General features: G+C 43.0%; 2 protein-coding genes across 3 annotated transcripts; one reads left to right on the top strand and one right to left on the bottom strand.

Annotated features, from left to right (window-relative positions):
- Window positions 1–432: 432 nt before the first annotated feature.
- Window positions 433–17,146, bottom strand: SIAE (sialic acid acetylesterase). The gene is given in 10 exon segments (XM_032229352.1): window positions 433–1,565; window positions 2,335–2,530; window positions 3,554–3,708; window positions 6,184–6,317; window positions 6,396–6,505; window positions 7,097–7,280; window positions 7,613–7,751; window positions 8,496–8,671; window positions 11,074–11,232; window positions 17,077–17,146. Coding segments are annotated over 9 exon segments (1,452 nt in total). The 5' UTR covers window positions 11,195–11,232; window positions 17,077–17,146; the 3' UTR covers window positions 433–1,328.
- SPA17 (sperm autoantigenic protein 17) lies at window positions 17,040–24,075 on the top strand. Of its 2 annotated transcripts, none has more exons than XM_032229353.1 (5): window positions 17,040–17,165; window positions 19,524–19,703; window positions 21,100–21,170; window positions 22,322–22,384; window positions 23,693–24,075. In XM_032229353.1, the coding sequence occupies exons 2-5, from the start codon at window positions 19,550–19,552 to the stop codon at window positions 23,897–23,899; spliced, it is 495 nt and encodes a 164-aa protein (XP_032085244.1). In that variant the 5' UTR covers window positions 17,040–17,165; window positions 19,524–19,549; the 3' UTR covers window positions 23,900–24,075. The 2 variants fall into 2 exon arrangements, with proteins under 2 accessions (XP_032085244.1, XP_032085245.1); XM_032229354.1 differs by lacking the exon at window positions 17,040–17,165 and adding an exon at window positions 17,462–17,559.
- Window positions 24,076–25,175: the final 1,100 nt, after the last annotated feature.

The following is a 25,175-nucleotide window of genomic DNA, read 5'->3' as shown; positions in this document are numbered from 1 at the left end:
TACCCTCAAGTCTGTATTATTTAACAGAGATTAATCTATTATTGTTTCCTATACATTATTAGGAAACCTCAGGCATTTGTCTGTCTGTCTGTCTAATTCTGGGAGTTGAGGTCCACAAGACTTAAAAATTGCCAAGTTTGGAGACCTCTGGTCTAAACACTATACCCAACTTCACTCTGATCCAGGGAACAACTCTATAAATCAATTGTTTCCCATTTTCTACTTTGGTTTAACATAACCAGATCAATCGATTTGGTAGGTTGCTCATCTAAGACAAACATACAACATACATACATACATACACAAGTGAGATGATCAAGTTGACCCAAACCCAACATAGCAGAAGCCTCCCTGGATTTTGGCTGAAGCCACAGATTTTGCTTGAAAAAAGAAATATACTCCTATGTTCTTATTTTTTGTAAAGCGATATTGCGTTTTTAATGTAACTTTTTTATATTTGAAAGTGGAGGGTTTTTTTTTACTGCAAGACTTATTTGCTGCAAGTGATAGTAGACATAAGGTAAATCTGGAACACAGTGAATCCCAAGACACTTATTTTAATCTGGAGGTCCATAGTAGTTCAGGGCAGACAAGATACAGAGTCTAGATATCGCTTTAATGCATCTGCCAACATCACTCACCTTGCCAAGGACATCCAGCAACATCTGGAATGCCATAGCTCTGTCATTCCTTTTAGCACAAAGCTGTGACCTGTATTAGGCTTACTCCTGTTATAAGTTGCCTAGGAGAGTGGGAGGGGGAGAATGCTGAGTATTTGTTCCCTGTTTTCCTGATAACACTCCTCTGCAGATCAGCTGCAGACAAGAGAACAGCAAATGGCTGGACCAGCATGGCATCTTACAAATGGCCCATCCAACTCGTCTCTGTTCTTGGGAGCTTGACCTGCTAAATTCAGAAGGGCTTATGTTTAAACATGCACTGGAATGTCCATGTTCCCAGAGGAATCTTTTATTGATCACCCATCATGCCTTGTCATTCAGAATCCTGCCTCTCTTGGTTGTGTGCAGGTAACCAGGGGTTCTTTTAGAAGGGGTTTGATTTCTAGTGAAGTACTTACAAAGTAATTCCGGTTATTACGGCACCGCAGGTGGGTAGCAAGAGTAAGAACCGCCGACATCTGATTCACCTTCCCTACTATGACCTTTCTGGCAAGTAAGTAACTGGGTTGCTCGTTTTTAAAATTCTTCTCTGCGGTCATCGACCTGAGAGCTTTACTGCTTTAAGAAATATAAGCTGTGGCTGTGTGCACCACATTTTCTTTTGTCTGCAAAATAAGCTGCTGATTCTTCTTTCCACTCTTAGCTCACTCACAGCAAAATCCATGCAGGGTTATTGAGGGAAAATGTAATGAAGGGAGGGGCAGGCAAATCCTGTGGATTGTAAATGGGGCACTGTTTGTATTCACAGGGCCATTCGGACCAGGCGTAGCGCAAGCCTTTTATGCCATCCGGACAGGTTGGGTTCTGCAGGATTACCGAGTAGTAAGATGATGACACAATGGATGCGGGTTCCCACTTGCCTGGTCTCTGATTAGAGCAAGACACCTGCAAAAAGGCAAGAGAGAGCAATTGCTTCAAACTGCAGATTCTGCATCTTTAAAAAGCAACAACTGCTGAGGGCTTGGCATTGGTTTGTGAGCAGAAGTTTTAGTCCTTATTGCTGTCTCTACCCATGTCATTCCCCCCAGTCTAAATCTCATCCTTTTAATCTTGAAGTGTCTATTAATCTCACTGGGGAAACGTTACAGCAGCTGAGGTGGATTTATAAGAGATTAGACCTAGCCCAGAGGTGGGTTCCTACCAGTTCGCACCTATTCGGTAGAACCAGTTCATCAAATCTACCGAACCAGTTAGAAGAGGTTCCACCAGTGGACCCGGAAAGCAGGCCACACCTACAGAAGAGGTTCCAAAAATTTTTTGAAACCCACCACTGGTCCTTGGATATGATTATTCTACACTATCATGCTCATATTTATAAAACTCAGTGCCTCTGTGAAAGGTAAGGATGACTACTGTGTTTTTGGTGCAATCAGAACATTGCGTGTGTTGAAGTTGTTTTAACGCAAACCAAAGATCCCTTTTAAAAAACAAGTTTACATCATATTCTTATGCATGCCAGTGCTGTGTGTGAGGTAATTTAAGGTGGTTCTGACAAGTGTCATCGGCATCTTCACATCCGGTCACATGGGTGGCAAGCCACTCCCACAAAGGAGGCCACACCTACAGAGTAGGTTCGAACAATTTTTGAAACCCACCACTGCATTGGACCCTAACTGTTGCAATCCTAAATCAACATCTCTTCCTTGTCTTTTACCTCAAAAGTCTTGTTGTCCATGTGACGCAACTGAATACATTCGTTAAAGGTGATATTAAGAAGCCCATGGGTTACATTCACTTGCACTTTCTGAGGATAGGGTCCCTGGAAGATTATACTTTTTTCCCCGTAAGCCACTGCCAGTGCTCCAAGATGCAACCTGTAGGCCACAGTCCGCTTATCCCGAGGATGGATGCTGAAGGACAAAGAAAAGGGAAGAGAAGATTCAATTGGAACTCAGGCCCTTTTCTTTTTCATGCTCATATTTTAAAAGGCTATCCAGCTGACAGCTTTCGATATTATAAATGAAAACTGCAAGTAAAGGCGCCATTTCATGAAGAACAAGAAGTCTGAATAGATATCAGAGCTGCTTGGTAGAGAGATAGATGGCATACACATTTAATAAATGCCAGCCAAAGGCTTGTAGAGCCCATCTCCTGTCGTTCTTGTCTTGTCTTTTTCTATTTATAATCTGCCACCTCTCTCTCTCTTTTCTTCAGTCCTCCTCTCCTTGTTGAGAGTCAGTCTTAGGCTTGGGACATTATAAACTATAGTGCAATTGCTTTTTTGCCATAAATGGACAAAATCCATTTAATCAGATGATAAGAAGTTTAGCCCACAACAGATTGCGCCCAGAATAAATTTGTTAAATCCTTAAGATGACCTAAGAGCTTTTAACACTTTTGCTAGGGTAGGGTAACAGTCCCTTTTTCGAGAACCGCCAATGAGTACTACCTATCTATTACTAGATCAAAGGTCTCCAATCTTGGCGACTTTTAAGACTTGTGGACTTCAATTCCTAGAATTCCCCAGCCAGACATGGTGGTTGAGGAATTTTGGGAGTTGAAGTCCACAAGTCTTAAATGTTGTCACCCCGTAGCCTGCTCCTCCAGTCTCAGCTGTGCTTCTAATCAACAGACACCCACCCTTCTTTCAACCAGCTTTGGTTCCCCCCTCCAAATCAATGTCACAGTCTCCTTTTCTGTTTTCCCATCTACTTTTTTCTCCTCCCACGTACACGTCACTTATTTCTTCACACATTCCACCTCCTTGTTTCTCCCTCTCCCTATGACGCTGTCATCTTTGACTCCCTCTACTAAGACTGATGTGACCACAATGGAGTATCAGTTTTCAAAGGAAACAGAAGCATTTTTCTTTAACGAGAGAAGAAAACCTCCAGGAGATTAGAGGACAGATCTCAAGCGATTTCAAAATGTACCTGCCATAAGGAGATTCATTATCGCCAAGATCTATGGTAACAGCCATGAAAGTATTGGACATTCTCTTATTAGGGACATAGCCGTAGTCCGCAGTTTGATGCCACCGAATACGTGGAAATTTGTCGTTTATCTGCACATGCAGATATGTGCATAACTGAAAGTGGGTAAAGAATGGAGATCTTCAAGAAAAGGTAGCCACGGATTTCACAACTTGCCATTCTAGCCAGTTCCTACTCAACCTCAAAGTCCCTCATACAAATCATGGACAGAACAGCTGTGGAAGACCTGATCTTTACTCTTAATAACCATCATTCACTCAGTTATAGCAATAGCAGTTAGCAATAGCAGTTAGACTTATATACCGCTTCATAGGGCTTTCAGCCCTCTCTAAGCGGTTTACAGAGTCAGCATATTGCCCCCACAGTCTGGGTCCCCATTTCACCCACCTTGGAAGGATGGAAGGCTGAGTCAACCCTGAGCCGGTGAGATTAGAACCGCTGAACTGCAGATAACAGTCAGCTGAAGTGGCCTGCAGTACTGCAGCCTAACCACTGCGCCACCTCGGCTCTCTTATGATTGTAGAAACATACACAATCCAAGAATGGAGACAGTCCATACTTCACCAACACACAATCCTTCTTGGCCCAAAGGGCACAAGATTCTTGGGCCTCTACACTATAAGAGCAGCAAGTGGGAAAATCTTTTGCACAATTCCATTTGTCTCAATAATAGGCAGCCTTCCTCAGCATGTTATCTTCCACATGTACAGGATCAACTCTTAACAGTTCTCAGGAATAAGAATTATAGTCAGGAAAATGGCATGCTGTCTGAAGAATTATGAGAATTAAAATCCAATGCATCAGGAAAACAATAAACTGGGGAATGACAAAGCAGTGGCTTCATAAAACCACATGCATTATTAGGAACCTAATGGTTAAGATTGCTGCTTAACACTTAACACTTCCTGATGCACTGTTCTCTATGGCTGAAACAGGCAGGGGTTGAGGTCTGAGGTCTTACCTAGTGTGTATGGATTCATGCATCACAATGAGTCATAATCTGTTTAGTTTTGGTTGACTATATGTGTAAATCCAGTCACTTGTTTGCTTATCTAAACAAGTCCACTGACTTTTTCAATAATCTTATTACTAAAAATCCACTACAACTTAGAGCTGGGATGACGAACCTATAGCACGTATGCGACAGGTGGCACGTGGAGCCATTTGTCAGGGCACACGAGGCATTGCCCTGTCAGCTGGCCAGTGCACATGCGCGCGCAGGCCAGCTGACTTTAGCCTTTTTTCGAGGTCATTTTTCACCCTCCCCAGGCTCCAGAGGCTTTAGAGGAGCCTGGGGAGGGCGAAAACAGCCTCCTCCACCCGCCCGGAGGCCCTCCGGAGGTTTCAGGAGTTTCCCTGAAGCCTCTGGAGTGCAAAAAACTGTCCCTACGGGCAAACCAGAAGTTCAGGAACTGACTTCCGGTTTGCTCGTAGGGCCGGTTTAAGCCCTCCGGAGCCTTCAGTGACCTTCCAGAATGCCCTTGAGGGCTCTGGAGGGCTTAAACCGGCCCTACTATAAACGGCCCAACGGACAAACCAGTTTGCTCGTAGAGTCGTTTTTCGTCCTCCGGAGCCTTCAGGGAAGCCTCCAGAAGGCCCTTGAGGGCTCTGGATGGCTTAAACCGGCCCTACAAGCAAACCGGAAGTCCGCTCTCGAACTTTTTGTCCTCTGGAGACTTCAGGGAAGCTCCTGAAGCCTCCGGAGGGCCTCTGGGGGGGCGGGAGGAGGCTGTTTTCACCCTCCCCAGGCTCCCATAAAGCCTCTGAAGCCTGGGGAGGGCGAAAAAAGCACACCAAAAATGGGGGGGAGCACCTCTCATGCACGCATACGCACTGGGGGGGATTGCGCATTGCATTATGGGTGCGGCATGCCTGCACACGACCCCCCCCGGCACTCCCCCCACTTTTGGTACGTGAGCCAAAAAAGGTTCGCCATTGCTGACTTAGAACAATGTGTGAGTTTAGCCAACACTTGGGAGAGGGAAGCATGAATCTGGAAATATGAACCAGTATTTATCACTGATTAAGGATTTCAGAAATAATTAGGGACAGAAATCTAAGGCTAGATCGGACTGATTGAGCAAAATACCACTTTTCTGCATATGCCCCTTGCATTTTATGATGAAAACCTACCATAAAACATTCACATCAAAAGCTTGAGAACAGGGCATCTATTTAGATAGGAAGATTCTTCCATCTTATAGAATATAGAATAACACAGATTCAATAATCTTGAAAAGGATGACATCAAAATTTAAAGCAGGTTAGAGGTTAGACTAAAGGTTAGTCAACCTTTTTGTACCTACTGCCCACTTTTGTATCTCTGTTAGTAGTAAAATTTTCTAACCGCCCACCGGTTCCACAGTAATGGTGATTTATAAAGTAGGGAAGTAACTTTACTTTATAGAATTTATAAAGCAGAGTTACAGCAAACCCCTACCGCCCAACATGAAAGCTGGAACGCCCACTAGTGGGCGGTAGGGACCAGGTTGACTACCACTGATTTAAAGGGACAGATTTAAATGAGCCCAAATAACCTGCCCAGGAGCGCATTTGCATCATACACTTACCTGAACGAAGCCAAAGGGAAACTGCTGGTTGGTTTGACCATCGGATCCTTCATGAAAGGCTTTTCACCAGTTGTCAATGAGTGCAGGGAAGGTGCAATTGTACATGTCAGTGTTGATAAGAGTGTTGGCTTCCCCTGCAGTAGACAAAGGTCCAATGCATTAGCAGGGGGAGCATCATTCCAGTCCAATCTTGCACTGGTACTCAAACATACCTTGATACCATATAACTCCTTGGATAGTCATGTTGATGAAAGGGCGAATCATTGCGTTCCACAGCACGGATGGTTTTCGGGGTCCAGCATCGAGGTACGAAGGAGGACTTCTGTAAGACAGCAGGAAAAACAACGAGTAAGGAGTTTTTACCACACAGATTCTGAAAAATCGGGAGCTTTCTTTGTTAAAAAAAAAGATAGCTTGGTAGTCATATTACTGAATTACTTTTACAAATAATTTACAAATAGAGTTTTTAAAATTAAAAGGTAAGAACATTAGAAACAGAAATAAGAGAACAGAAAGAAAATGCCAAGACGAAAGTGTAAAAAAAGGAAAGGAAATATAAAGAAATGTCTTCCAACTGTCTGTTACAACACATACAATTATAAACTAGAATTAACCTCTTACTGTAAGGTTACAACATGACTTTCATTTTTTCCCGTTATGTAATATTTTTCTAATCATCAAACTCCTATATCTTAATTTCATTTTTTTCTGTTTCATGAAAAATATCCAAAACAGGCACCTGAATACCTACTTCATTATGGCAGAAAAAAGGAAAGCTTTGCTTAGCAAAATCGCTTTCACCAACTGATGTTGTTCTTTAACTCTTGAAATACATGTAAAAAGTGCAGTAACTCCTTTGCAACATAATGAGGGTGTCTCAGTTTAATTAAAAAACAGACATAGTTTTCCTTACCTTTCAATATACTCTAACAGATCACATTCAATCAAGGTCTCCTTGGAGGACCAGGCCTCAATCGGAGTCCCTCCCCAGGAGCTATCTATCAGCCCTATAGGGTACTTGAGTTTCTCGAACAAATATCGGCCAAATAACCAACATACTGCAGAAAAGTAGCTGAAGTCTCCATGGCCTAGGTTTCCTGTGTAATGGAATATTTTTCTGAAAGTTTATAACATTTTTATAACAGTTTATTACATTTAGTGTAAATAATACAACTATAACCTTAAATTTATTAGAAAATATGCATTGTAAAAAGATCAAGTATGAAGGACCCATTCAAATCATTAAGCCTAACCCTCACACCATTTGGCCTTCCGATACTTGATGTTCCTCCAAATATGTTATATTGGCCAAGCTGCCATTATCCAACTAAAATGGCCCATTCTCAGCCCACCAATCAATCATAACATGAAAAATATCTTATTGATGCTGCTGATTTCTTGCTAGAAGTTTGACTTAAGTCAGGCTTACTGGGGGTTGGAATGGACCACTGCAAGTTGATGTCTCCAAGGTCTTGCAGTTCCACTTCTGATTGAATAAGGTCAGTGGAAAATATCCGTACAAGGGGATACTTGGGTGCATCTTCCATCTCCTTGCTAGCATTGAATATCTAGGAAGCAGAGAAGATTCCACTGAAAATTGCAATTAAAAACAAAAGTCTTATAAAGTATGTCCACACTTGCAGGTAACAGAACAAGCTAGGATCAGCTGTGATCTGCTGATCTTCCTTTTGCCTTGTTAATATTCTAGCACATCAGCGTCCCAACATTTCCTTTAAAAAAGCAAAAAAACAAACTAGATACGCTTCAAGGCGCTAGTCGTCACTTATAAAGCCCTTCATGGTATTGGACCTGGGTACTTGAGAGACCGCCTGCTGCCAATTACCTCCAATAGACCGATCAGATCCCACAGATTAGGCCTCCTCCGAATTCCATCCGCCGGCCAATGCCGACTGGCCCTTGGTGAATGAAAAAAACAAAAGGAAGCAGCCACTCCTAAACCCTGCTTCGTTTTTATTGGAAATTAGAAGCTGTAAGATAGTTTTCAATCTAGTTTTCTATTACCCACAGAGCTGCAGGTTAGAGCAAGTAAACCAAAAACAATAAGTATAAGATCATGGTTAAGACAGAATGTCTGAATCACAATCTGGACTTTAGGTTGAGAGCCTAAGTATCACAGGATAATTTATCATAAGAATAAGCCAAAAATGTCCTTTTAACAAAATAATTCTCAGTCTGTGTCTCCATAAGCAGAACTAAGTGGCTCAATACCAGTTCCCAGAATGCTTTGTCATCTGATCCCTCTCCTGCATAGTCCTTAAACTATACCTGGAATTGAGAGGAATGGGGCTCACCTGTGAAACGGTCATCTCCATGTTACTCTGACCACTGCAAATCCAAACATCTCCAAAGTAGATATCTTTTATTGATATATTGAATATTTCTTCCTCGATGTACTGATGCACCTCTATAGTATAAGGACCTCCTTGGGCCACAGGATCCAGCATAATTTTCCAAGTCTCAGAGTTTTCTGATAATATTGACAGGAAAAAAACCAAACAAATTAAATCCCAGGCTTGATATCTACATGGAACTATTAAAAAGTAATGAATGTACTAATAACAAGCCAAATTTTATTTGCTTATAGATTGAGGTTTACCATAAAATTGGGCAGAAAACAGCATTACAATAGAGGCGATGCGGAGCATACAAAGAAGTTCTGTGCCAGGAAGGTGGCCTACAATTATGATCTCGCTGCTGAGAAGACCCACTCATTTGCACCTGCCGATTCACTCATACGTGAAAAGCAAAGAACAGAACTGCCAAGGCTGAAGCCAGGTGATTTGGGAATATTTTCTGAGCAATTTAGAATCCTGGTGGGAACCTGGCTCTTCAGGTGCTTCCTGCAATATCTCCCAGAAACCATTAGTGTTGGTCTGGCTGACTTGAGACTGTGCTGTGGGTTGTTCAGCAAAACATCTAAAGCAGTGGTGAAATGCAATTTTTTTTTAACTTCCGGTGTGCCTTGGTGGGCGTGGCGTGACTTGGTGGGCGTGACTTGGTAACCGTGGCAGGGGAGGGATATTGCAAAATCTCCATTCCCACCCTACTCTGGAGCCATCCGGAGGTGGCATTTGCTGGTTCTCCGAACTACTCAAAATTTCCACTACCGGTTCTCCAGAACTTGCTGGATTTCACCCCTGATCTGAAGGATCTCAAATTTCTGATGTTTGATTTAGAGCAGCTTGGTTGGCTTGGGAATTCTGGGAGTTGATGTCCACACATCTTAAACTTGCCAACTTTGAAAAAAGCACTGATTCGGAGTATTAAAAGGGCTCTTTAAAACAAGCCTGGTACAAATGGCAACAAACAGAAATAAATTTTACTCCTAGTGGATTGGTTAAACAGCAGCATTTTATACTAGAATACTCTAAAAGCAGCTCCACCTAAAACAGATTGCAGCCTTTGCTGGGACACAGCTGGCTATCTTAAGGAAGGAATGCAGCTAAAAGAACACAATGAAGCTGGTAAATGGCACCTTTCCTGTCACCATCAGGTCATCCATAGAAAGTTGTTGTGGCCCAGCAGGAGCCATTGGAGCTGCCACCAGACTCCGACAGCGAGCAGCCCTATGAGTCGGCTCTGGAAGATGTGGAGGACCCTGGACAGGGTTCTGACTCCAAGCAGGGCGCAGAGAGGCTGGTTAGCTACCAGGAGGCCCCTGAGCCTTGGACCAGTGGGGAGGAGACAAGGGAGAGTGATCCGGACGTCAGTAGTGAATTGTTCCTGGATGCCCGGCACCGAAGAGCTAATAGGCGTCAGGAACAGTTGCGCAAGTACAGGGGGTAATTGCACTCAGCTGGTGGTCATTAGGTTCCTCTCCAGACTATAAAAAGACTGCTTGTGCACACACCCCTCTTGCAGAAGTCAACGCATTGACTAAAAGTTGGAGAACTTTTGTAACTAGCTTGGCAGGCTGGATTGCTGCCAAGGCTTGTCTGAGTTGCTGCCAAGGTCCTTATCTGTTTGTTATGCTTGGCTTTCAGCCACCGAGGTTTTGATTTCATGCTAATAAAGTACATTCCAATTAAGCTTGTCTCGGCATTCGTTACTGGACGGAGGAGGGGGTCAGAACAGAAAGTGATGGGTCAAAAGGTACTCCCACACTAGCCTCTTGTGGTTTTGAGCAGTGCAAACTAAACATTACAGATCAATATCTTTCTAAAATGACTAAACCTCTTGACAGTTTCTTTATTGTGTTATAACCAAAGTTTAACTTTCTTGTAAGAAACTGGTGATTTGTTGCCATATTTCTTCTCCCCGACAGCCTGCTAAACCTTTGGTAGAGCAGTTCTCTTCACCCAGGTGCCACAATCATAGCTTTATTTGGATCCCTGCACAGAGCAGCAGTTAAACTTGATGGCCTGAAATGTAAGAAGGAAATATACAGCCACCCCATACAGGAATGGAATGATCCTAGATGGAAGTCTCATTTTGGCAACTAACATTGCCAACTAAGGGAACTAGGCATGTCTAGCCTAATGAAAATAAGAACTAGGGGTGCCATGATAGCAGTCTTCCGGGACTTGAGGGGCACAGAAAAGAGGGGATTAACCTATTCTCCAAAGCACCTGAGGGAAGGACAAGAATAGACTTAGGCTCATTAAAGAGATCCAACTGAGAACTAAGGAGAAACTTCCTGGCAGTGAGAACAATTAATCAGTGGAATAGCTTACCTGGAAGTTGTGGGTGTTCCATCACTGGAGATTTTTAAGAAGAGACTGGATAGCCATTTGTCCAGAATGGTGTAGGGTCTCTTACCACCAGGCAGGGGGTTGGACTAGAAGATCTCCAAGATCACTTCTATTTATATTCTATGCATGGGCATTAGGACAAGGAAGCCATGGACACATTGCTATTATTATGGATTACCTTCAATCTGTACCGTTTTGGTCGCAACACTATGATTCTGGAAGAGTGTCAGCATCACCTTAGAACCAGGCTCTCCAAAGCCCCATATGATTGCACGAGATGGTTCCTTCTGGAGTACCATGTGGTCAGCATAATAGGAAGCAAAGTAGAACTTGGCACCTGAGGCAGACAAAAAGGCACAACAATCCAGTTTACAGTTTCAGCTTCTCAAAAAGACTCCAGAAATGCCTGTGCTGGGGTACAACCATTCAATTCCGAAGACATTTCTGAACAGCAAAAAAAAATCGCTCGCAATTCACTAGAGATTATCAAGGAAGCATATTACTGAGAAAGAAAGCATACATCTCAGACGCATTAAAAAAACCTTTGAAGGTTACGCAACTACTTTCATTGCTGCTCTCTTTCACGTGATCATGTTTTTCCTTTTTTTTTTTTTCGACTGAAACCATTTTTTTGTTGCTCTCCCCACCATGCATTCATACAATCTCCCATTTCCCTATCTGGTAGGATCTTTGGAATTCCACTTTTATAGCACTAGTTTTTAGGAAAGTATGACATAGTATATGTGTCTGTATCTTTATGTGTGAACATTATTTTTCAGCCCAATTCTCTGAAAAGAGACCACTTCGGTCAAATGTGACTTTGTGACTAGGGAGGGGACCGAGTCTATAGTCCATCCCTGATTCCCTCCCCACTGTAGGAGAAAAACAGAGCACACTTTGCCTTCTTGCCATTGCTTGTATGGATTTAAATAGTGCATTGTTGTCTTCATTCAATATGCTGAACCCAGCTTAATCAAATACACTTCCTGTGTGCCTAAGCAAATACAGCTTAATGTTGCAGAAAATGACAGGCTTTAGACTTCTCAGGATACAGGAAAAGTTTATTTGGCAGCCAGGTTCAGAAAGCTAGCCCATGGCTTAGCATTGCAAGTTCTGAACAACCTTAATTATCGAAGCACACGTTCTTATACATTCTCAAAAGCATTGCAACATGGAAATACTTAACACATTTCTTAGTGGTTACCTCGAGGAGAAAGCCTTATAAGGAGATGGGGTCTTACTTCTTCTTTTGTTTATGGAGTACGTGTCATTAACGAACTTTAATTGAACCTTGGACTTTCGACATAGGCTTTTTGACATAGGGATATTTTGTGGTTAGGCACAGGCTTCCTGTTTCTATTGCAAGTTCCAACTCTGTCTATGTGGCTGTTAATATAGAAGTAAAGGGGCTCTAAGAGGCTGTCCAGCCTGACCCAGTAGGTTTCACACTTAATGTCCAAATATCACTTTACGTCTGATTTAATGTGATTGATCAATTAACTAACATGTGAAGACAATTCCTATAGAGAGCAAAGCTCAAAGCTGCTGCTCACTGTCCTTCCTCTCTTCCTTCTCGACAAGACAGTCTCCTCATTTAGTCTAGTCTAGCATCTTGCACAAACCCAGCTGTTAAGCCTTTAAATAACTTGGTTCAGCATATTGTATGAGCAAAGCCATAAAAAAAGACTTTTTAAAAAATCCTCCTTCCCTTACAGCTATGGCAACCCTATACTTATTTACTTAAAAGTCACCAATAGACACACATATATAGCATCATATCCCTAACATTGAATGACTGAGAGAAAAGAATCGGCCCCCTTATATTTTATTTGAGACTACCTTAGCTGCCATATTTTTCGGAGTATAAGAAGCACCGGAGTATAAGACGCACCAAGATTTTGAAGAGGCAAATTTTTTAAAAAAGTTTTTGCACTTTGCAGACCTCCCAAAACTTGAGCCTTTCAAAAAAAACAAAACAAAAAGGACATGAATAGCCTTTAGGAGGCTTGTAGAATGCTCCTGGGGGGTGCCCCCCCCCCAAAACGAGCAAAAAAAACGGCCCTTTTTTGTCAAAAAAAAAAAAGGACATGCATAGCCTTTAGGAGATTTATAGAGTGCTCCTGAGGGTTGGGCAAAATTGAGCAAAAAACAGCCCATTTTTTGCTCATTTCTGCCCTCCCCAGCCCTCAAGAGCACTCTTCAAGGCTCCTAAAGGCTATGCACGGCCATTTTGGTGAAGGGGATGGGGTTTCGTGAGGCAAAAAAAATGCTGTATTTCAGCCTCCTTTTTGAAGGAAAAAGGTGTTTTATACTTTGAAAAATACAGTACATTTTAAGAGTGTTATTAGAAATATAGATTGATAAATATTGGAGGGTAAACATTTAAATTAAGGCTTCAACAGCCAATATCTTTCTCCCATCATTTGAATCTCTGTTAGCAAGAATCACTTTAGCATTTAACTGAGTTACAGCCTCGTTTGTTTCATACTCTCCTATATTTGCAGATGCTACAGAATATAGGCCATCGGATATGCAATATAAGAAACAGTCGCTGGGCTAAGGCAGGATGCCAAACAAGTAGTGTTTCCGTTTACTGTTGTGTATTAGGAAAAACTGCATGCTGCTTTTCAGGATACAACATAAAAATTGGAAAAGTCTGAGAAAATTGCAAGAAAATATAATAAACCCTTTATCAAAGGGGCAACAAACTGTTAACAAAACTCTGAAAAAAGATGCAATTCTGAATACACCCAGGAGTAAATTCTGTTGGGGCACTGAACTCAAGGGACTTTCTTTGTAAATATGTTTAAAGTTATTCCTCCACTGAGATGAGCTAATTATCTGACTTATCCTCACCAAACGCTTAAACAAACTTTGTTCAGGATTTTGCTCAAGGAAGCTCATCCTGTACAAGATACAAACAAAAAGCATCTGATGGAAGCTTAGCATCAAGGAAGGGAAGCAAATTCCTACCAGCTAAATGCTGCTATTGTATTTTCAACAGAGAGTTTCCTCCAGATTGCACTTGCCTGGCCAGTAGTGCCCATTCACAAGTAGCGGCAGAAACTGTCTTTTCTCACTCACCTGCTGTGCAAGTCAAGAGCAACGTAAATAGCAAGGAAGTCTCCATCGTCTATTTTGACAACATGAAGTCACAAAGTCAGAGCATGCAATTCGGGGAGCAGAGAATATCCGGAGTCTGTATTTTAAAGACAGTAATCTCCTTGTGACCTCACACTGGGCTGATCCAAGCCAGGAAGTAACGTAGGGGTGGTAGGGAGAAAGTAACCTCTGAAAGGGGGGGGGGGGAGGCTGTAAGGCTAGCAAAGCAGTTGACTGTTTCCTAGTACCTCCTGAGAAATTCTTTTTGATTCAAATCTATCTCACTTGTTACATTATTGGCACTTGTAACTCTGCAAAGCCACAATTTGGGCTTAGTACATTGAGGGGCTGGGTTCCCCAATTAAAAGGGTTTTTTTTTTTAAAAAAAAATCTAGCTTATTCACTAAGCCTGGATACAATCCACATAATGCTTTTGTGTGTAAACTAGCCACCTTTTGCTTCCTGCCCCATTTCTTCTTTGCAACTTCACCCTGACATCCCTCTATGAAACGTTATCCTCTTTACTCTGAAAGAATGGCTTGTATAGTATTCTGAAAGGTCAGCTAAGCATTTCAAGGAAGGACATGTGTGCAAACTCATGTGGGAATCACCAGGACATCCCAGGAGTGCTGGATAGATTGAGAGACAGAAAACACACCCTTGGCAAAAGCCATAGCAGATGCTTAGGATGGTGAGAAAGAGCACACATTTTTGGCCATGACAATACACTATTATCTGCAGTGTTGGGTTTATACATAATGACATACTTAGCAATGGAAATTTTGGTGATACATTGGGTTCATAGATACTGTATATACTCGAGTATAAGCCTAGTTTTTCAGCCCACTTTTTGGGCTGAAAAAAGCCGCCTCGGCTTATACTCGAGTCAGTGAAAAATTTGCCCGAAATGGAGGAGAAAAAGGGGCGGGGCCATGCCGCTGGGTGACACTCGTGAATGGCCCAGTGCCCCTGTGAGTTTCCCCTCCCTCTGTGTCAGTTTGCCACGCAGCGCGCACAGCACCATCCCCCCTCCTCACGTTCTAATGTAATGCAGGGCTGTCTTACGATTCCCCTTCCTCCCCCTCCTGCCGCTCTGCAACGATGTCCCACCTCCTCCTTGTTATGGCAAGCAGCCACATAGCGATGTCCCACCTCCTCTGGTACAGTGATCCAATGATAGGAATCACTGTGCCGTGTGTCATAGGAGGCGGGACATCGCTCCCGCGGCTGCACGGGACATCATCATCACAGCGGGACATCAGCATCATGAGGTGAGTGAAGTATTTCATTGAATACACCGCTAGTTTACTGTTTTTCTTTGAAATAAATATTCAAAAACATTATTGGTATCTATTTTTATTTTTGAAATTTACCGGTAGCTGCTGCATTTCCCACCCTAGGCTTATACTCGAGTCAATAACTTTTCCAGTTTTTTTGTGGTAAAATTAGGTGCCTCGGCTTATATTCGGGTCAGCCTATACTCGAGTATATACGGTAATAACAAATCGTGTGTTCTTTGAACTATTCAAAAAATAAAATACAAACGCCGGAGAAAAAAACCCCACTTTTTCCTTTGGAGTTTGTATTTTAATTTTCTATACAAAAAAAATTATTATAAAAAATAAATTATTTTGGAATAAGCCCCAAGTGGCTAAATCTGCCCAGCAGCTTAATATGGAAATGACAGAGAGCTTCCTACAACATTCTAGGACAGGGGTTCCTAACCTTTTCTCTACCCCACACCTCCAGAACACTTCTGATATATTTTCGCACCACTTACAAAAGTAAATAATTATGTGCATATAATTATGCATACACACTATAATTTTGAAACTTCTAAACCCACGTTTTCAGATCCCCTGGAATATCATCTCACCCCTGTTGGGAACCTCTGTTCGAAGATATGCTGTAGGGCCTTGATGGGTAAATCCAGCCTTGTGTCTGCATTCTAATATCTGCTCTAATATCCCCTTCAGCAACCTGGTGCCCCTCCCTCCAGAAACATTGATTTAGGATTCATTTGAAACATTTCAAATGAAAAGGGTTCTCTTATTGATTTCACAAGAGAGAGAACAAAGGGGAGAAATCGCACCTTCCCTTTTTATAGTTTGCATACATAAAAAGTTTTTGATTGGGTAGGGAAAAGTCATCTGTCTAGTTACGGCCTAAGAATTAAAACATGGGAGCACAGTGTAATAGGATCTCCTGCTTGGGGGTGGGGTGGGGTGTTGGACTAGATCAATGGTCTCCAACCTTGGCAACTTTTAAGACCTGTGGACTTCAGCTTTGCTGGCTGAGGAACTCTGGGAGTTGAAGTCCACAAGTCTTAAAGTTGCCAAGGTTGGAGACCACTGGACTAGATGATCTTACAAGGTCCCTTCCAATTCTCTTAATCGGTATCTGTATTCCAGCTAAGATTGAAAGGAGCGCTGTACTCTGGATAAAAGCAAAAGGGACATTTGCAAAGAAAAATGTCAGAATGGATATATGTAAGATACATTTTCAACACTTCCCATCACTGAGCCTCAATACTGGCTCTCTCTCTCTCTTTGTTCCTGGGAGGCTTGAGAACACTGAAAACGAAGCTTGTTATTTACAAGGCATCTGAATAAGCCCTTTTGCCACTCCTGGCTTCTAAAAGGGAGGCTTTTCCTGAAGGTTAAAGCTTAGGCAGGGGCAAATCATGAGCCACCCATTTTGAAAAGGGCCAATTGCAAAATACAAACCCAAAAAACCCATGCAAGTTGGCCAAGTGCAACAACAGTACTACAAAAACCACATCGCAAGTACTACAAAGTCCATAGTGCGGGGCCCTCGGCGCCCATAACCGACCTCACAGCCCACCCCATCTGCAAAGCCTCGGGAGGGTGGGGGTGGAAGAGCTTCCCCACCGGCGTAACCCGGGCGGAGCCCCCCCCCCCACCTGCCATGAGACCCCCGCCAGGTTGCCAAGAGGCCCGGTGTGTGACGTCACCGCGGCCCCCTCTGTGACGTCACCGCCCCGGGGCCCGTCTAAAGCGCGGCCTCAGGCCCGCCCAGCCCGCAGAGTCCCCACTCCATGGGCCCTGAGAAGACGCACTAGGAGCGCAGGCTCCCCGCTTGGACTTTAAAACCTCGGCCGCGCCACCGCCTCCTTCACCGGCGCCCAGAAAAACAACCGAGAACGCGGTGAGGCACCTGGGGGGGACGACCGAATTTTAAATGGGGCCGGGCTCAAGGGGGGGGAAGCGGGCGGGGAAAGGTTTGGTGGCTGAAGGACGGAGCTCGCAGCCAATCGGCAGGCGGAGTGGGCCGACCTAGGAGAAACCAACCACGCTGAGGCATCGGGGCGGGACGAGATTTTAGTTGGGGGCGGGCTTCAAGAGGGAGGAGGAGGAGAGGAAAAGGTTTGGTCGTTGAAGGGCGGAAACTTCATCCAATCAACAAACGGGGTCGGCAGACCAGAGAAGCCAACCGCACGATTTTCCGCTCCTTTGACCCGCCCCGCTTGCCGTCTTAATTGGAGTTGCTAAGCAACGGGAAGGACGCTGGTCTCTGTCCTTGCGGGCAAAGGAGTAGAAGGGTAAAAGGAGGCCTGGGAATGATCCTCCTGGCGGGTCGGGGAGCTGAAAAGGACGGGGTGGCGGCGTGGAGGCGCTGAGCGCCTCCCTCCGTATTGATAGCTCCAGCCTGGGAGGGAAGAGGCGCAGGCAGGCCAGGAACCTGGCTGCCTCAGAATAAGAGCGCCTTTGAGCATGGGCAGAGTACAGGTAGTCCCTGCCAGAGTACAGGCAGTTCGTTTAGTGACCGTTCAAAGTTACAACTGCACGGACGAAAGTGACTTATGGCCATTTCTCACTTACAACCTTTGTAGCATTCCCATGGTCACAGTGATCAAAATTCAGATTCTTAGCAACTGTCTCATATTTATGACGGTCACAGTGTCCTGGGGTCATGTGGTCCCTTTTTGTGACCTGACAAGCAAAGTCGATGGGGAAGCCAGATTTATTTAACAATGATATTAGTCATTTAACAACTGCAGTGATTCACTTAACAACAGTGGCAAGAAAGGTGGTAAAATGGGGGTGAAACTCACTTGACAAATGTCTCACTTACCAGCAGAACTATTGGGCTTAATTGTGTTCGTAAGTCGAAGGCTAGCTGTATTTCATCCCACCAGGAAGAGGATTCCATTATTGCTCCCTTCCCCAACTTTTAGAGGTACAGGAATACAATCCCCATTGTTCCCAGCAAGCATGGCTGGGAATGCTGGGTGAGGGCTTCTTCTGTGTCTTAAGCAGGCTTCCATTTGGTAACCCTGCTTTGTGCCACGTTTTTCACGGAAAATCTGATGAGTCTATTCAATAGTAAATGTTGCTAAGAAGGGCAAAGTAAAATACTCTAAAGTAGGAATATCCCATCTTGGTGACTTGAATACCTGTGGATTTCAACTCCCAGAATTTCCCAGCCAGCCATCCCCGTTCTAACTGGGGAATTCTGGGAGTTGAAATTCACAAGTCTTCACGTCGCCAAGGTTGGATGGACACCCCTTCTGTAAAACCTAAGCTTGAACAATAGCAAACAGACATTTTTATGTCTATGTGAGAGTAAATTTAAAAAAAAACTTAATTCTCTATATTCCTCAATTTAATAATCTGTTTCAAATTGGATTGGGTGATACTGAGATAAGCAGACTAGTAGTCTGGTTCAGAACAAAGCAATTCCTTGTTTGAAGTGTTGTTACAATCAGATACTATGTATTAATTTAAAAATAAGATTAAATAGTGTGAGCTTGACATTCAGATTTACTTATTAATTTTTTATTCTGCCTTTAGTAACTCAAGGTGGCAAAAATACATAATAGTCCTTCCTCCTCATACTTTTGACACAACACCAGATTGTCAGGTGGATTGGGCCCATATATACCGTGTTTCTCCCAAAATAAGATAGGGTCTTATTTTCTTTTGATCCCCAAAATAGGCGCTTGGCTTTATTTTTGGGGAGGTGGTTAGAGTGCAGCACTGCAGGCTACTTCAGCTGACTGCAGTTCTGCAGATCGGCTGTTCAAATCTCACCAGCTCAAGGTTGACTCAGCCTTCCATCCTTCCGAGATGGGTAAAATGAGGACCCGGATTGTTGGGGGCAATATGCTGACTCTGTAAACTGCTTAGAGAGGGCTGAAAGCCCTATGAAGCGGTATGTAAGTCTAACTGCTATTGCTATTGCTATTGAGGTGCAGGAGGTGGCAAGCATGGTTACCTCATGGCTGCTGCTGTGTTGCAATATTTTCGGGGGAGGGCTTATTTTAGCGAATGCACTCAAAAGCCCGATTGGGCTTATTATCCAGGGATGTTTTATTTTCAGGGAAACAGGGTAACATCTTTGGACAATGCTGGCTCCCTGAGCTAAGAAACAGAGATGACCCCCCCCCACCCCGACTCAGATACAACTGGTCAGGGGGAACCTTTACCTTATTTTTTTATCCAACATGTAATATCTTACTTAGATCGTAAGTCTCACTGATTGTTCTTGTAAACCGAACTCTAGGTATAAAAGAAACTTTTTCAGAAACAATGGCTATTCCGTTCTCAAACACCACTCAACGCATTCCTCCAGGGTTTGCCAATCTGCTTGAAGGGCTCGCCAGGGAAGTCTTAAGAAACCAGCCTGATGATATACCAAGTTTTGCAGCCAAGTATTTTGAATCTCTCCTTATTGAAAGAGAAAGTAAGTTTCAATTGACTATAGTCAAGCTTTTTAACATACATTTGCATTCTGGGGCTTCATCTGGTTTGCAAGAAACCATCGTTTACTCATTTAGGTATCCATCATGTGGCATTTTTCTTTCTCAGGAATGTTTTTTGCTATCCAGATTCTCTGTTAAACTGATGAAGGGCTGACAAGGGTTGACAAGTTTAGCCACTATGTAGGTTCTGAATGGGCCTATTCTCAATACCTTCGTTGTGTTATGCTCAGATTGGTAGGTTTGAGTTACCTTTTTTACTATATATGCATATCATTTGTTGAAGCATCCTATCATATATATAATTTTGGGGAGGATGTATGTGTTTTAATTTTGACCTATTATCCTGCATATAAAGAGTGTTACACCTGTTTTCCTTGGAATGAGACAACTTTCCATGGCCAACTTATCCTGGCTGACTTGCCACAGTCATTTTGCCACAGCCAACTCACCCGAGCTGACTCGCTGTGAGACTATTCAACATGGCATAACTCAATAGCGGGAAAAGTGAATTTCAGCAGGCCTTGTCTTGCTTTAGGTTTGCTTAAGTCTTTGGGGCTGAGGTGAGCCAGAGCGTGGAGTCCCAGAAATCCACTTGTCCCTCGCTTGCATTTCCCTGATTTAAATTGTCATGTGATGAGTTGGCCACAGAGAAATAGCCAGGGCCAGTTGTCCTAGACCCATGATGGTGAACCTATGCCATGTGTGCTACAGGTGGCAAGCAGAGCCATTTCTGAGGGCACGCAAGGCATTGCCCTGTCAGCTCCAGCACGCATGCCTTGATTTTTGGACATTTTTCACTCTCTAGAGGCTTCAGAGAAGCCTCTGTAGGGTGAAAAACTGCCCAACGCACAAACCAGAAGTTTGGGAACAAACGTGGGCCATTTTTTGCCCAATGTGCAAAACGGAAGTCTGAAAATGAGCCGTTTTTGCCCTCCCCAGGCTCCTAGAAAGTCTCTGGAGTCTGAGGAGGGCGAAAAACTGGTCCACCATGCCATCAGGTGCCAAAAGCAGGGGGAAGGCGGGGGCGGGGTGTCTCGCGCGCATGTGCAGGAAGTTACGTGCACATGCACGGGCACGCATCAAATTATGGGTGTGGACATGCAACCCCACACTCCTCCCGCTTTTGGCACATGATGGCAAAAAGGTTAGCCATCCCTGTCCTAGGCCCTGATTTTTTTTTCCTCTGTATTACACATAATTGAAAAGCTGTTGAGTTACATGTGCATGTTTACCTTTTTTCAATTAAGAAATCTTGACTGTTCTTAAAGGAATGCCAGGGTCATCATAATTCTCAATTTAATTAAGCACTATTTGACCAGGAAGTTTTTTTTTTAAGAGACGTCATTATTTTTTTCAAAAAAAGTCATGTCTTTTCAGAAACCGGATATGATCCAACTGAATGGGGAGCAAAACTAGAGGATCGATTCTACAATAACCGTGCTTTCAATGTAAGTGTTATTATATAACAGGAGTCTCCACCCTTGGCAACTTTAAGCTGGCGGACTTCAACTCTCAGAATTCTGGGAGTTGAAGTCCTCCAGGCTTAAAAGTTGCCAAAGTTTGGAGACCCCTGTTACATAGTGAATGACTCCCGCATTCAGGCCTTTGAATGAAACTAAAGAAAATATAGGAGATTAAAATCCGGATTAAAAATAATAAGCATGAGGTTAATTTGGATCATTGGCCTATTTTCAAAGGAATGTGGATTATTTATTTATTAAGTTTATTTGCTGCTCATCTCGCTGAGATGCAATTCTGGACATCTTACAATAATTAATTTATACAGCAAAGATTTGTGAAAAGCTTTATTTAGAAAAATGATGAGTGGGAATCTAAAATTTCCCGTATTATTGAAATTCAAATTCACTCGCTTTATCCTGTGACTGCTCTAGCATTAAAATATCCCGTCATGCATAAGTATACCCATAAAAAAGACTGACACCACTTATTTCCTTATGAAAAGGCTTACTACAACATCATTTTATATCCAGGGTGTCAAACTCAAGGCCAGGCGGCTGAATCCAGCCTGTGCGGTGCTTAGATCTGGTCCGCGAGGCCACTCTGGAAACAGCGAAGGACTGGCCCGCAGTGCCTCTGCCAGCGAAAACGGAGCTCATAAGGGCCACATGCGTCCCTCCCAAGCTCCGTTTTCACTGGCAGAGGGTTGCAGGAGGTTGTCGCAGCTGAAAACGGAGCTTGGGAGCCCGTTTTCTATGGCAGAGTACTTGGGCCACCACAGGTTCCCCGATGACACAAGTGACGTCGAGCTGGCCACGCCTTCTCCAGCCCCTGCGAGGTCAAACACAACCCTGATACGGCCCTCAATGAAATCGAATCTGACATCTCTATTTTAAATAATCATTTCAATGGATTCTGTATGGAGCCTAACAAGAGCTTGGCATACATTTAGCAATTTTGTCACCAGTGCTCAGTTACCACTTCAATTGCTTGCATCAAAATTCGGGGGGGGGGGGGGGGGGGATTAGTTAGTTGTAGTTTATTCAATTTGTATGCCGCCCTATTACCGAGAGACTCAGGGCCTCTGAGACTCTGTACCAATAGGGTTTCATGCATCAATAATACCCTATTGCTTTTTCAGGAACTTGCACCACCAGGAGATGGAGTTAAAAAGGAAGAGAAAGAAGAAACTATTGAAAAACCAGTAAGTAATTTTCCCAGAGATTAATTGCATACCTTTTCTAAACTAGCCTTCGTTGTAGATAATAGTTGCTGACTTCGGTGTGCCTAAAAATGTCAGGGTGGTTCTCCACTATCATAGGGACCAATATATTAATTTTATATGGGATCCAACAAGGGTCAAATTGATGAAGGCCCATTAGCAATTTTTCCATTTGAAGTTAAACAATTGAAAGAATTTATCTCACTGAAATTAGTAAATACTCTTATGTCCAAAACTGTTTGGCATAAAGAAATGCCCACATATTCCCTGAAGACTTAAATTGCCTCTTCTATGTTACTCATATTCTAGACTTAGATTTAATAAAGAAAAAATATAGCTAAAAATGCAACACCTTTTTTATGAATTTTCAGTGAAGATATGTATGAACAAAGAATAGAGGTGCCCACTCAGAGCACAGTTTAAATTGTTTCTTAAATCCCACCAGTTTTAACCATCAAGACACATTGCAAACTCTTGTACGTATTTTAGCAGCCTTAAACACTGCTAAATTTACCCAGCGAAGTTATTACAACTTAAAACTATTTTAACTTTGTCTGTTTTACCCTTTGCATCCATTCTGTATAAATAAAACTAAAGATATAGATAGCATGAAACTGCAGCTTGTACTTTTATTTAGCTGTAAGGTTTATATTATCTTTTATTACTTATATTATTCTTGATGTACCAGTGCAGGCAGTGTAAATAATGCTCCCTCTTCCCTTTTTTTCACCCCAAACAACACTAATAGATTTTGGAGGCCACCCAGATGAGTAATGAAGCTCATTACTCCCCAGCAGGGAGCTTCCATAACGGTGACTGGACAAACCAGATACCTCTTAATTTGACCAGTACACGCTAAGAACCTTTATGTTGGTATTTTTCTTTTTCCAAATAGGATAAATTTGTGGTGGATTGGTCTCATCTAAGCATTAATGATTGGTGTTATCTAAGTATTAATTTGGACATTTGTACCAGCCAAAACTTTCTTTGAAAACTGAGCAAAAGTTGCCCAAGTGGTATTTACAGAGTTTAATATTCAAAATAGCCCTACAGATTTTGGGGGGAGGGAGTGGGTGGGAATATATATTTTAAACCGAACAAAAGCAAGATGCATTTTACTCTCCACCTAACTTCAGCATCAGTCTTCTAAAGATTTGATTTTCATTTATTGTAGTTTCATTTTTCTTCTTCCTTCCTTCCTTCCCTCCCTCTGTACACCCCTTTTTGAAACCCGGTGGGCAAAATGCAAAGGTGAGAAATGTAACCTTGATTTTCTTTTAAATTGTAAAGAAGGTAGAAGACCAAGAAGTGGTGGATATTCAAGGGACCTTATCGGAAGAACAAGCTGCTGTGAAAATCCAGTCCATTTTCCGAGGATACAAAGCAAGAAAAGAAGTGAAAGGCCAAGAAGATGAAGAAGGGAAGGAACCTGGAGCGACAAACAAAGAAGCTGGGAAGGAGGAAGTATCAGGTGAGCCTGATAAAGTACCACAATAATCAGACTCACCAGTTCCATCAACAATCCCATTTTCAAACAGGCGTAAGGCGAAGTCCTACTGGTCTGCTTAGAAACAACCTGCCAAGTTTATCAAATAAACCATACAGTTTAAAGCTGCATGCCATCTTGGTGCTCATCAGCGGATCAATAAACTGACCCTGTTTTCATGCGGAAAGATCTTGTTGATGTAATGGGCACTTTCTTTTTGGTTTCGGCTTTAGTGAGTCTTAAGTTAGTTAATCCTTGCCAATATAAGGGGGGGAAAAAAACCTGTTCTGACCCAGGCTTCCCCAAAAAGCACGAGGCAGAGTTCTGGTTCTGACAAACCCCCTTTTATTAAACGAATGTGAATTCTTCTCATTCGCATTCAGCAAGGCCTGGCAAACAGTCTTTCAAAGGAATATTTGTGATCACAGACCTTATCTAGCTTGGAAACCTGCCCTGTAAATATTTTCCAAATGAGGTGCTGTGCAAGGAAAGACTGGGCACAGAGTCTCTTGAGATTCACGGATAGATTTTCACACTCCTGAAATGAATCTTAACAAACAAATTGTTTCCCGCAAAAGCCCACTCCCCTTTCGCTCCTCTCTTATTTCCTATGGGAGGGGCCAATCACATTCCACCTGGCACTTTACTCCCAGGTCTACCCTGATTTCTGAGGAGTTCTCTTTGCAACACTGGGAACAGGCTCCAGCTGTTCCTCTGCCTCACTGCTGTCTAGCTCCATAGGTACCTGATCACTGCCAGAAGGCCTCGTCCCCGTCTCTGCCTCTGACACAGAGCCCTCATCCAAGCCTTCCTCAACCTCCAGGACTGGGTTTACCTCCTTGTCGTCCGACTCTGCTGCCAGCTTCGCTGTCCCCTGGTAGCCACAACATGAACAGCATCACATAGAGCTAGTCCTCAACTTAGAACAGTTCATTTATTGACCATTCTGACTTACAATGGCACTGAAAAAAGTGCCCCATGACCATTTTTCACACAACCGTTGCAATATCCCCATGGTCATGTGATCAAATTTTGGACGCTGGGAAGCTGACTCATGACGGTTACAGTGTCCCAGGGTCACATGTTTTGTGACCTCCTTCCAAGCAAACTCAATGGGGAAGCCAGATTCACTTAACAACTGCGTTATTAACACCTGTGATTCACTTAACTCTAGTCGTAAAATTGGGCACAATTCACTTAACAAATTGTTTCATTTAACAACAGAAATTTTGGGCTCAGTTATGGTTGTAAGTCAACTACCTATACACAGTTCCAACAAAGCCTTTG

Source organism: Thamnophis elegans, chromosome 13, assembly GCF_009769535.1.
Source record: "Thamnophis elegans isolate rThaEle1 chromosome 13, rThaEle1.pri, whole genome shotgun sequence".
In the NCBI taxonomy this organism is placed as follows: domain Eukaryota; kingdom Metazoa; phylum Chordata; class Lepidosauria; order Squamata; family Colubridae; genus Thamnophis; species Thamnophis elegans.
This window is presented reverse-complemented; position numbering and strand designations above follow the sequence as displayed.